Source organism: Trifolium pratense, linkage group LG4 (assembly GCF_020283565.1).
Source record: "Trifolium pratense cultivar HEN17-A07 linkage group LG4, ARS_RC_1.1, whole genome shotgun sequence".
In the NCBI taxonomy this organism is placed as follows: domain Eukaryota; kingdom Viridiplantae; phylum Streptophyta; class Magnoliopsida; order Fabales; family Fabaceae; genus Trifolium; species Trifolium pratense.
The window spans coordinates 16,082,422-16,096,597 of NC_060062.1; the positions used below are offsets into that span (position 1 = coordinate 16,082,422).

Sequence of the window (14,176 nt, forward strand, 5' to 3'; positions counted from 1 at the left end):
GTAGGGTTGATCTTCTTAATGCCATTCACTTTACAAGTTGGGTTTGTAGGGTTGAGTTAGACCCAACTTCTCAATTCTAATATGGTATAGAGCCTCCTCCACGATCTGCTGTTCACAAAAATAGACCAAATCAACATATCAAGCAAACTCCAATCGTTGCACCCGTAATAAATACATCAAAATTAATATCTTTTCAAAACATACATGATACTACACATTAGAATAATAATGTCATAAACTAGAAGCACAAAATTTTTGCAAATAAAAAAGTAGGTATTAACATATACGTACCGAAGGCAATGCGATGCAAGCTCAGATCCCTCAGCTGACAGTGTCTCAAGATTATGCCTTAACACCCGCATTAGGGAAAAATGAATGGCATCAAATAACGTGTTGGAGACTTGACAATTCAGAGCACCAACAAATTCATCCAAAGTAAAGGGATGAAGAAATAATTGAGTGCTGAAGGATCTCAAGAATCCGTAGATAGAGAAAAGATGGGAGACACTTGGCTCCAGCACACCAATAGTTCCCGATGACGACGACAACTGCAACGGTGGCGGCAAAGACTGTCTCAACATCAGAAACAGACTCACTTGACAAATCAGCATCTACTCCATCATCTTCATCCTTATCATTGCCAATTGATGATCCACCATTCAATTCACTCGGAAAAGTTACATCAACGACAATTTCCTCTTTGCCAGCTTTAACTAAATCGTTTTAAGCTACATCTGCAACCTTGGCACTATTCTTTGCAACTAATTTCTCGAATTTAGTCCTCCTCTTAGTCAAGTGAACATCAAAATCATCGTCACTGATAAGTACCAGACAAATTTCAGCACTCTCTAAATCCTCAAAATCAACATCATCATAATTCACTCGATATAAACAACTATCATAGTACACAAATTTACCCAAAAAAATCACATTTTCTGGGAACTCCTTCAACACATACCTACCAACCAATGCTATTGGTTTGGCCTCCAACGGTTGCCATTTAGCATCAGCAACCGATTTCTCCCTCCTTTTATTCCTCCTTTCGTCGTTTCTTAGGACGACCTCTCGATCTCCCATTAGTTTTCTCCATACTATCCTAAAATCTAACTTACTGAAAGCGACAAAACCTCTAACGCCACATACACTTACACTTAGTGATAAAAAACATGCACTAAAATCTGACACACAGAGAGAGACATAATCATTGATGCCACAAAGACAAAGACACACACACACAACACACATGCGGGCGCGCGCGCGCGCGCACACACACACACACACTTATTTTGCATTCTTTGACGCCTTGGATCGAGTGATTTCTCATCTTGACTAACCTTCGTTCTCGACTATAATGGTATTGCCCAATCTAATGGTATTTTAAATTCGCAAAAATATGAAAGAGAAAAATGCAGGATTGCCCAACAATTCAAAATATTTAGGTATGTCACTGACTCTAGGTAGGGCTAAGTACAATGTAAAGTTTTTTTAGTTTTACATAAGTTCAATCCATCAAAACTAATCATATTCGAGAAGTGTTAGATATTACCCCTTTCAGGAGAACTCAACTTTAATTCACCATATTATAAAAATCCAGTTCTTTCCGCCAGTTAGACCTAATTCCCGACCCGCACATAATGTAAAATTAATGAATATATATAATAAATATACAATAATCCCGTTATACTCCACAAAACTCCATTACTCAATAGATCCTTAACCTCTAAATTTTTAAAATTTTAAATTCTATTGCCGCATTTGTTACACATTACTCTCACTTAACTTGAAGACAACGAGTGAAGGGCTTGACTCGGACCGGGTGACGCAACAAACTCACGATGAGTCGGAAAACGATGACACTGGCGCTCGTAATATTAAATTAATAAAAAAAATAATAAGAGTAGAAAATTTGCACTATAAATACATAACGATGAACATTATAACTCGTTCACTGAGTCGCTCGTTGTTCTCTCTGCATTTTCTGCCACTAGGGTTATCTCTTCCATTTCTTCTTCAACCCGTTCCTTTCAGCGCTTCGATTCCGTTGAAGCAAAAATTTCATCGTCATCGATTCTGCTCTTCGTACACTAATCTGGTACCGTTTTTTCAATTCCTTTTCCTTCGATTTTGTAATCGATTTTGAGTTCAATTTCATCGATTCGTGTTCAGTTTGATCCTAATTTTTCAATTTGAACTCGAATTGGTGATTTATATTTGCCGTATATCGAATCCTTTGTAGGATCTGAGTAAACCCTAACATTTTCGCGGAAAAAAAGTTTCTAGTTTTTTAGCAAATTTCTGAGGTTCTGTCTCTTTCTGCGTGTTAGATTTTAGGATAATATGGAAAAAACTAATGGTAGATCGAGAGGTCGTCCTAAGAAACGAAGAAAGGAGGACGAAAAGGACGTAAAATCGGTTGCTGATGCCAAACGGCCTCCGTTGGAGGCCAAACCAATAGCATTGGTTGGCAGATACGTGCTGAAGGAGTTCCCAGAAAATGGGATTTTTCTGGGGAAAGTTGTCTACTATGACAGTGGATTGTATAGAGTGAATTATGAAGATGGCGATTTTGAAGATTTAGAGAGTGTAGAAATCCGTCCCATACTTATTGGCGACGATGCTTTTGATGCTGGTTTGGTTAAGAGGAGGACCAAATTAGAGAAGTTAGTGGCGAGGAATAGCGCCAAGGTTGCGGACGTAACTGAAAAGGATTCAGTTAAAGCTGCTGGCAAAGAGGAATCTGCAGTTGGTGTAGCTTCTTCTGGTGAATTGAATGGCGGGCCATCATTGGAGAATGATGATGATGAAGATGATGGAGCAGACGCTGATGTGGCAAGCGAGTCTGTTTCTGATGTCGAGACACTGCCTTTGCCGCCACCATTACAGTTGCCGTCATCATCGGGAACTATTGGTGTGCCGGAGCCAAGTGTCTCCCATCTTTTCTCTATCTACGGATTCTTGAGATCCTTCAGCACTCAATTATTTCTTCATCCCTTTACTTTGGATGAATTTGTTGGTGCTCTGAATTCTCAAGTCTCCAACACGTTATTTGATGCCATTCATTTTTCCCTAATGCGGGTGTTAAGGCATAATCTTGAGACACTGTCAGCTGAGGGATCTGAGCTTGCATCGCATTGCCTTCGGTACGTATATGTTAATACCTACTTTTTAATTTGCAAAATTTTTGTGCTTCTCGTTTATGAAATTATTATTCTAATGTGTAGTATCATGTATGTTTTGAAAAGATATTAATTTTGATGTATTTATTACAGGTGCAACGATTGGAACTTGCTTGATACGTTGACTTGGTCTGTTTTTGTGGTTTTGTATTTGGTGGTTAAAGGATACACCAAAGGACCCGAATGGAAGGGATTTTATGATGAGGTTTTTAGTACTGACTATTATTTGTTGCCTGTAAGTAGGAAGTTAATGATACTGCAAATTCTTTGTGACGATGTTTTGGAATCTGAGGAGCTAAAAACTGAAATGAACATGCGAAAGGAATCAGAGGTCGGTGTGGATTATGATGCAGAAGATATCCTTCCTGCAGAAATGGGACCGAGAAAAGTTCATCCAAGATATACCAGGACCTCTTTTTGTGAGGATAAAGAAGCTATCAAATTGGTTTCAGAAAGCACCGAGGATGGGGATTTTGATAGAAATGGAGATGAATGTCGCCTCTGTGGTATGGATGGAACCCTTCTTTGTTGTGATGGGTGTCCCTCTTCTTACCATTCAAGGTGTATTGGTGTGATGAAAAGTTTTATACCAGAAGGGCCATGGTATTGTCCAGAATGCAAAATCAATATGACTGGGCCCACAATTGCAAAGGGAACCTCACTTAGAGGGGCTGAAATATTTGGAAAGGATTTGTATGGGCAGCTCTTCATGGGTACATGCGACCACTTGCTTGTGTATGTTCAACATCTTTCCAGTGTTAATTTTACCCTTTCATTTGTTATGCTAGGATCAATATTTGTGCTGTTTTTCTAGTTAATGAAAATTGAACTTCAATTTCATGTTCTTACCTTAGAATTGCATTTGTGCTCAATCTTTCTTTTTCATAGACTATCACTCTCACGATATGTTCACTTGAATTTTTTAAGTTTAATCTTTTTACATGGATTGTTTCAGGCTGAACATTGGCAACAATGAAGTTTGTCTTAGATATTACAATCAGAAGGACATTCCTAAAGTTGTCCAACTGCTTTATGAATCCACGCTGCATAGGCCAATGTACTATGGTATTTGCATGGCAGTGCTACAATACTGGAATATTTCCGAAAACTTCTTGCCTCTTCCTGCTTCAACTGAAACAAATATGAAGGATGAGACAGAATTTTATGCCCCTTTACTTCCTCCTCCAAGTGAAGACAACCATAAACCCGTTAGTTTGGTCAAGGGAGAGAATTCTCCAACCACTGCGAGTTTGATTCACAATGATAATAGGGTGCCTTCTCTTGATGCTTTGCAAGTTAGCACTCAAAGTTCTGCTCTTCATAGCAATGGCATTGCTAGGAGTGAAGAGGGCCTTACTGTGGTTAATAACATTGCTGCGGAAACTAGGATAGAGGCAATAACTTCAGCTGGTTCTGTTAGCCATCAGTCGGACACGAACTTGCAGAACTCTGTCAATATGTCAACTACAGTAGATGCTGTTAATTGCTCTTTGGTGAAAAGTCAATTAAGTCATTGCGGCCATGCAAATGATATGGGGTTGCCTTTGAATTTTTCTTTGCTAAACAAAGAAAATGCCCCAGTAGGCTTTGGGAAGTATGAAAGCAATGTAAATGATGATTTTTGTTACTTTGGTTTCTCCTATAAACCCACATCATACATAAACTGCTATATGCATGGTGACTTTTCCGCATCAGCAGCTGCCAAATTTGCCATGATTTCTTCAGAGGAGTCTAAGTCAGAAGGTCATGCATCAGACAGCAATAAAAAAACGATATCTGCCTATACTTACTTGCAAGCAAAAGCATTCTCACTAGCAGCATCACGTTTCTTTTGGCCAAGTTCTGAAAAGAAGCCCGTGGAGGTTCCAAGAGAAAGGTGTGGTTGGTGCCTTTCCTGTAAAGCCAATGTTGCTAGCAAGAGAGGGTGCATGTTAAATCATGCTCTTATAAGTGCCACAAAAAGTGCCATGAGAATCCTTGCTAAATTTTCTCCTTTAAGGAGTGGAGATGGAAGTTTTCCTAGCACCATTGCAACTTACATTTTATATATGGAGAAATGTTTACATGGTTTAGTCGTTGGGCCCTTCATAAATGCAAGCTATAGAAACAACTGGCGTAAGCAAGTGGAACAGGCCACAACACTTGGTGCTCTCAAACCACTTCTACTTAATGTGAGTAAATGTTTAGTTATATTATATTTATTTATTTTCAATATATGATATATCTTAGTTTTTTTTTTTTTAAATATATATTTTATTCTTTGTTGGTATTGATGGCTTTTAGTTAGTTTTGCATTTGTTAGTTAGAACATTTCAAGTTTCCCGTGTAAAATGTGCTACCTGCTCTATATAATCCCTACAAAAATAGCTAGCCAAGCTTTTGGGTGAGATAAGATGTTAGAGAGGCAACATCCCTTCTGCTGGCATTTGCTACTCATGCTCATGCCTTTCATTTTTTGGTGGCTTGGTGAACTCTTAGACGTATAGCTTTTTTTTTTTTTTGTTTTCCGACTGAGAATCTAAACAATAAAACCAAAGGTCTGCTATTGCTTATATCTAGACTGTTTCTACTTGCATTGCTTCATCAGGTTCTTATATTGACATAGAAACAAATTTGCATAACAACTGTGAGTTGTGTGGAATTATCAAGTTTTCAAAGCTTGTTCCGAGGGAAATTTATTTGATCTTTGTTCTTGAGATGATATTTGCTGTCTTTTGATGTATTGGCAAAGGAAGCGAAGAAACTAGATAACAAGAAAGAAAATGTTGAACAAGAGCTAAGTAATTAGCTGCTATAGACTAAAACTCTGATGTTGAAGCCATGTCAGATGAGCCAGAAGATGCTGAATGACATTTCCTATGAAAGAAAATAAAGTGATGTCAATTATGGAACTAAATCTGACTTTCTCTACTTTGCTTTTCTGTTTTTTTTTTTTCTTGAATTAATGGCATTTTACAGCTCATTATCTCTTTCTGCTATTGAAAACACTTGGTGTCATTTGCTACCTTTTGGGGTTTCCTGTTAACTTGGTTATTTTATATTGTTTAGTAGTTGATCCAGCTTTCTGTTAAAATTGCTTTAGGGTTTTTGTACGTGTAGTTTAATCCTTGTCGAATAGCATGCATGTGTTGGAAATATCTTGCTTTTGATATGCGAGCAACATTGGTAGTTCATTTTTCAACAGCTAATAAATTTTTATTTTCAGCTTGAGGAGAACATTAGAACCATTGCTTTTTGTGGGGACTGGGCTAAGCTGATGGATGATCGGTTGGTTGAGTTTTCCATAATACAAAGTGCCACATCTACTCAAGGAACAACTCAGAAACGTGCACCAAGTGGGAGGCGTAATAAAAAGAGATCATCGATTGATGAAGCTATAGATGATAGTTCCCAGGAAGGCATGTGGTGGCGCGGTGGCAAAGTTACCAAATTTATATTTCAGAATGTAGCTTTGCCGAAATCCATGGTCAGAAAAGCAGCTCGCCAAGGTATTTTTATTATTTTTTTTTTATTTCAACCACGTATACCAGAAGAGGTGTAATTGAGCTTTACTAAAATGACTTTTGAGGTTGTAAAAGTAAAACTGAGCTCTAAAGTCAGTTTGGCTTGATTTCAATTATGATCTATTTTTTATATTTTAATATAAGAAATATTTGCAATTTAATTATTATTTTTTGAATGTGAAATTATGTATCTATAATTAGTTATGAGCCTTCAAGCTTAACATTAGGTGTTCACTATCAATTATATTTGAGTGTTATTCCAGACCAATTAGATATAATTAAGGTTCTAAGCAAATTAAGCTGAGCCTACAGTGTCTGTTGAATTGTTTAATATATGTCTCCCCTGCATATCACTAGACAAGTATTTGTCATTTTTTTCTTATTGGTGGTAATTTATTATCTATTGTGGGTAACAGGTGGTTCGAGGAAAATTTCGGGTATTGTCTATGCCGATGGCTCTGAAATTCCCAAAAGAAGTAGACAGCTTGTTTGGAGAGTCGCAGTTCAAATGAGTAGAAATGCCTCACAGCTGGCACTCCAGGTTTCCTATAATTATTTGTTTTATATCTTGTATTAGTGAATTTTGTTTGGCAGTAAGTTTATTGGATCTCGCAAGCCCTGTGAATTGATAGTATTTGATTGTTGTTTGCATCAGGTCAGATACCTAGATTCTTATCTTAGATGGAGTGATCTGATTCGTCCAGAGCAGAACATACAGGATGGGAAAGGTCAAGAGACTGAAGCTTCTGCTTTCCGAAATGCGAACATTTGTGATAAAAAATTTGTTAATGGAAAAATTTGTTATGGAATAGCTTTTGGTAGCCAAAAGCATCTTCCTAATAGGGTGATGAAAAGTGTTATTGAAAAAGAGCAAATTTCAGAAGGAAAAGAAAAGTATTGGTTTTCTGAAACTAGAATTCCTTTATATTTGATAAAAGAGTATGAAGAAGGTAATGAAAAGGTTCCATGTGAAGAGCACTATAGTGGTGCATCTCAGTTGAACAGAAGGCGGTTGAAAGGTACCTGCGACGACATACTCTTTTACCTCACTTGCAAGAGAGACAACTTGGCATTCTCGTGTTCTTCATGTCAGATGGGAATTTCAATTCGGTAATTACTCTTAACTTGGTACTCCTTTATTAATCTGTTATTCCTCTCTACACCTATTTTCTTCATGACCATAATCTTTGTCTACCATGATTTCAGGAATGCTCACAAGTGTAATGCATGTCAAGGTATGTACCTCATTCGTGATCCATCATCCTCACCTACTATATCATGCTTTGCTTACATTCTAAGTCAATCTGGATTTGAAAATCTCATGTAGTTTCTGAAATGATAACTATTATTTGCTATATTATAGAATTAGAATTCAGTTACATTATATATTTTATTCTGTATCTTTTCATGAATGTATCTTGTTTTAATATTTTGTTCTATATGGGAATTAGGTTATTGTCATGAGGACTGTTCCATAAGTTCAGTTTCTATACTCTCTACAAATGGGGAAGTTGAGCGCTTGACCACATGCAAACAATGTCACCGTGCCAAGTTACTTGCTCCAAACGTAATTAGTGATGAATCTCCAACCAGTCCTTTAATCTTACAAGGACAGGAAAACAGCTCTGGGACTATTTTCAAAGGACCAAGGCCAAAGGCTGGTCATTCTGACACGAAACAAGTTAATTCTGTTTCAGTTTCAAAAGGATCGAAGCGTAAATGTCCTGATCAAACTTTGAGTTCTAGCAGGAAAAAAAAATGTCATCCTGATACCAAACAAGCTGCGTCTGGTTCCACTTTGGTGGAATCAAGCAACCGTCGCAACAATAATTTTAGTTGGGGTCTTATATGGAAAAGGAAAAGTAATGAAGAAAACAATGATTTTAGGATAAAAAACATACTTTTAAAGGGAGGATCAAACATGCCTGATCTATCTCCTGTTTGTAAGTTATGTAAAAAGGCATATAGGTCAGATCTAATGTATATCCGCTGCGAGACATGCCAAAGTAAGTTTTTCTGTTGTAAATAATAAATGATTGATAATTTTTTTTTAAGTGCTGACACTGATCTGATTTGTATTTGGCTTTCACAGATTGGTTTCATGCTGAAGCTGTTGAACTTGAAGAATCCAAAATTTCGACTTTGTTGGGCTTCAAATGTTGCAAGTGTCGCAGGATAAAATCACCTGTGTGTCCGTACTTTGAACCAGAACCTACGTCAGAAGTTAAGAAATCACGCAGAAGAGCTTCAAAGAAAGAACAGTCTGGAGGCAATTCTGATTCCGGAACATTCAATGATATCAGAGATTCTGAACCTGCTACTCCTGTCTTTCCTGTGGAGAGTGATCCTTTACTTTTTTCTCTTTCAAATGTTGAGCTCATTACAGAATCTAATAAATTAGATTTGGATGTTCAGTGGAACACTGCCTCTGTGCCAGTGCCTCAGAAATTGCCAGTTAGAAGGCATGTTAAGCATGAGGGGGATGATGATGGTTCTGTTGCAGGAATTCCTTTACATGCTGATTTTTCAACACACAGTGAAGCAGGTTATCTGCCCAATCCTGCAGATTCGGAACTACCTTTAGAATACGACTCTGCTGTTTTCGACAGCAATCTGCCGAACAACTATGAGTTTGGGAATGATCAATCTTTTGATTACAATTACAATAACAATTACAATCCTAATCTCTATTTCGATCCAAATGAACTGCTATGCACAGATGAAGGCCAGATTGATGAAGGCCAGATTGATGGAGGCCAGATTGATGGAAGCCAGATTGATGGAGGCCAGATTGATGGAATCCAGATTGATGGAGGCCAGATTGATGGAAGCCAGATTGATGGAGGCCAGATTGATGGAATCCAGATTGATGGAGGCCAGATTGATGGAATCCAGATTGATGGAGGCCAGATTGATGGAAGCCAGATTGATGGAGGTCGGATTGATGGAAGTGATTTGTCTATGGATTTGTTGAAATATGATTTTGAGGATTCTGGTGTCGCTGTTCCTGAAGAATTTGGAGAATTTGGAGATTTTGGAGAATTTGAAGAGAACATTTATTGCAATATATGTTTACAAAATGCACCAGATCTTGATCGTTTTTGTGAGACATGTGGGGTTTTGTGTCACAGCAGTTGTATGCCTTGGCCTGAATCAGTTTATGATGGTGAAAAGTGGAAGTGTATGAATTGCCGGGATTGGCAATAACTTATTGGTGTGTCATTCTGTGGAGCTTTTGTGCTGCTGAGTTTTGGAAGTTGTTTTAGCAGAGCTGGTGGGTTCTTGAGAAGAATATTGTATTGATATTTGTCGGAGCTGAGTCAATCAATGATGTATGGATTGGTCGCAGATAGCTCACCATGGACGAGTAGCCGTAGAATTTGGAGGCAAATTTATTTTCCCCACTTCGAGACGTTTGTTGGCTTCTGCCCTGTTCATATGAATATGTTTCTTCCTGGGTGCCTAGTGGACCCAATTTTGTCAACAAATCGTATGGTATGGTTTTCAGTCTGCAGTTGTTGGTTCGGTTGATACTATTGGATCATGGTTTATCTGCTGATTTTATTCTCTTGTCCTCACATGTGATTGTTTTCTCCATTTTACAATCCACAAATTGTCTGATCATAGAGATAAACAGGTTTTTCTAAGTATGGTGCTTATCTTGCACTATAATTATTTGTACAGAATAGAATACTAATTTTTTGAGTCCGGGCAAAATGAACAAGCTGCACTCAATTGAAATAGGAAATTCTATACTGCATTCATATTCACTCACAGTGAAGCTGCTTTAGCATCACAGTTTGATTCAGAAGTAACTAGTAATTACTGTTATAATTACCTGTTATTGATTTGTCATACTCCATCGACCATCGAGTGTGTGACACTTGTTGTATCGATGTCCTTCGTCAATATTATCAAATGTTTTTTGGGTATTATAGTTCACATCCGGATATGGTCAAGAAGCTCTTTGTAGTGTCAATTAGTAACTCAGTCGTTGGAAATTCAAATACAATCTACTGAGTATGGTCTCGGTTAATCTACTTTCTCCAATTAAAACTAAATTAGTATAAATTTATTTATATATGCGAACTTTCCTACAAACCATTTATTTATATACGCAATTTACATTGGGTACTAGTACATCTAGGCAAAGTTCATTTAAAATATGAATTTTTTAAATATAAATTAATATGGTCTCATCCGTGAATGTCAAGGTAATTGGTGTGGAGGTTTTTCCAAAAAATTAGGGAATTGTAGCGCGTATGAAGCAGAGCTATGGGGGTATACGAAGGGTTGAGGCTAGCTTGGGAGCGTGGATTCAAAAAGGTCGAATTGAGAGTTGATTCCATGGTTGTTGTTTATACTTTAAAAAATGGAAGTAAAGGAAGTGTGGTGGGTTGGAGATTAGTTCAACAAATACGTCGGTTTCTTGAGTTAGACTGGGAGATCAAAATTTGTCATTCCTATCGTGAAGCAAACAAGTGTGCGGATGCGCTGGCTAATTTTGGTTGTCAGCAAGAGGGTACTTTGATGATCAATGAGCATTGTCCAGCTCAACTGAGTTCTTTGTTATTAGCTGATGTTATGGGGATAGCGACCCCTAGACTTATTGTAGTTTAATTCCTTTGCTGGGCTTCGGCCCTCTTTTTATCCAAAAAAAAATATATATATATATATATATATATATATATATATATATATATATATATATATATAAATTAATATAAAATGTGACATGACACTTAATTTTGCCTAAAAAGTACAAGTATCAAACAATATAGGTTTAATTAGTAAAATGGTCCCTTAAAGACATTTTTTGTTTCAGATTGGTCCCTTAAAGAAAAAAATGTCCAAATAGGTCCCTTAAAGAAAAAAAAGTCTGAATAGGTCCCTTAAAGACATCTCTGTTAATCAGTTTGGTCCTATTTAGACCTCTTTTTAGGGACCAAACTGATTAACAGAGATGTCTTTAAGGGACCTATTCGGACTTTTTTTTCTTTAAGGGACCTATTTGGACATTTTTTTCTTTAAGGGACCAATTTGAAACTAAAAATATCTTTAAGGGACCATTTTACTGATTAAGCCAACGATATAAGTTGGGTAGCAAATTGTTTGCAATATAAAAATGTCACATATAGTTTGCACGCCACATATGTTATTACAAATACATGACATGTGATTTATCCATAGCTTAGATAATCACAATTTTAGGAAACTAATTCAATAATGGAGTTGCCATAGCAATTAATTCAGCTGCTAAAAACTTGTTCGCAGCTTCAGTGGTATGAAAACCATCCCAAAACACAAATTCAGATGCATTAGGACACAACATAAAGATTTTTTCATCATTAAATATAGAGCTAGTATTCTCTGGTATGTGCGGAAAAACCGTATAACAACCTTATCTTGTTTCCGAAAAGGACAAAACTTACATGCATTTCCATACATGCATTTCTTACTTTTCCTCTCACAAAGAGGTAGTTTTTTTTATTAAAAAATAATTTTCTTTTATTTTTTCAAAATGAAAAAACACAAATAACCACCTCTTTATGAGTGGAAAAGTAAGAAATGCATGTATGGAAATGCATGTAAGTTTTGTCCTTCCGAAAATCCTGCATGTGAAGAAAATTAACAAACAAATTAACGATCGACAGTGCAAGTGGTAATTAATTTACAAATCATTGTTCTACCTTTAGTCATTTTCACATATATTAAGAAAATTATGAATAAAGTTAATGTGCTCATTTTCTTTATGAATATTATAAAGGGGGTAAAAGTTAATATGCATAAGTCTTTTCTTATGTATGGTGCATAAGTCATTCACAATCATCAGATGATTTTACACATGTAATAATCATAACTGAAGAACTTTCTATTTTTGCTTGCTCAATTTCGGTCACATTTTACATGCGATTCGATCACCGATTTCGAAAACTAATACCGGAAACATTCATAAAATCGAACGACAATCAAAACGGTATAAAGAACGTCGAGTTTCGTTGATTATTGAGGGAGAACGAATCGGGTCGTCGTGACCCGTTTCTGCAGAAAATGGGTGAGGAAGATGATGAACAGTGACGCGCGTCCACGCCCACTCTCACATGCGGCGCGTGGGAGCGCGTGCGGTGCCAAGGATACTCCAAATTTTTTTATTATTTTTACATAAAAATAGTAAATAATTTTCTGAGAATTTTGAGACTAGTTTGGTATTTTTCTGAGACCTGGAACTATTTTTAGTTAATTAAATGAGGTAAATATGCTTTTATAAATATAAGATATTAATAAAATTTTCCCAAAATTTTATTTAGGGTATTTTGAATTATTTGGAACGGTTGGGGATACCTCACTCTCTTCGGTTTTATATTGTCTTAAAAATTTAAATTTATTTCACAATTTTTATTAAGGGTTAAATATGATTTTGGAGAACAACTCTTTGAAACCATTCCACAGCAAAAATGGTTTCATACCGTTATACACTGAAACCATTAGTCTAGTTAAATGGTTTTATGGCGTTATACACCGAAACCATTATTATAGTTAATTGGTTTCAAGATGTTATACACTGAAACCATTTGTCTAGTTAAATGGTTTGATACTGTTATACACTGAAACCATTATTATAGTTAAATGGTTTTATATGAGCATTAGTGCCAAGATGTTATAAATTGAAATCATTAGTCCTTTTAATTGGTTTCAAGATGTTATACACTGAAACCATTTGTCTAGTTAAATGGTTTCATACTGTTATACACTGAAACCATTATTCTAGTTAAATGGTTTCATAGCGTTATACACTGAAACCATTAGTCTTGTTATTTGGTTTCAAGATGTTATACACTGAAACCATTAGTCTAGTTAAATGGTTTCATAGCGTTATACACTGAAACCATTATTTTAGTTAAATGGTTTCATATGGGCATTAGTGCCAAGATGTTATACATTGAAACCATTGTTATTAAGTAAAACATCACATAACCATTTTACAAAACCATGCTACATAAAAGCAAAAAATCATATAAAGCAATTAGGGTTAGTTTAGTTGAAAAAAATTTGGATAGTATGCATGAGATATTGGATTCGATCATTTTTTTATTGTAAAGAAAAATCGATATATATATATATGTGTGTGTAATTAATGTAAGAAATTTTATTTATATTGTGATTATGATTGATAAAACTTAAAATTAAATTGTATGTTTGACAAGTATGCTTTATATATACATGAACCATTCGTTATTATGTTGGGCTTCGAGGGGGTGTATGACGAAAATTAATTAAAAATGGATTTTTATAATATATACTTCAAAGGAACAAAAATTATTATTTAAAGGGAAACAGGGGGCGCGCTAGAAATTTGGGGGAGGGGTGCGCTAGTTTGGAGGAGGGAAAAAAATTGGGAGCGCGCTAGAAATCTAGGGGAGGAAAAAAAAATTGGGGGGCTCACAAGAAATCTAGGAGAAAAAGGAAAAAAAACTGGGGGGTGCGCTAAGCAAAAGG

The 14,176-nt window shown here is 36.2% G+C and overlaps 1 protein-coding gene across 1 annotated transcript; it reads left to right on the top strand.

Annotated features, from left to right (window-relative positions):
* Positions 1 to 1,918: 1,918 nt before the first annotated feature.
* On the top strand, positions 1,919 to 10,475 carry LOC123920021 (DDT domain-containing protein PTM-like). Its single transcript, XM_045972101.1, has 10 exons — positions 1,919 to 2,092; positions 2,325 to 3,140; positions 3,270 to 3,911; positions 4,132 to 5,347; positions 6,382 to 6,664; positions 7,096 to 7,220; positions 7,335 to 7,789; positions 7,886 to 7,914; positions 8,131 to 8,685; positions 8,772 to 10,475. The coding sequence occupies exons 2-10, from the start codon at positions 2,338 to 2,340 to the stop codon at positions 9,884 to 9,886; spliced, it is 5,223 nt and encodes a 1,740-aa protein (XP_045828057.1). The 5' UTR covers positions 1,919 to 2,092; positions 2,325 to 2,337; the 3' UTR covers positions 9,887 to 10,475.
* Positions 10,476 to 14,176: the final 3,701 nt, after the last annotated feature.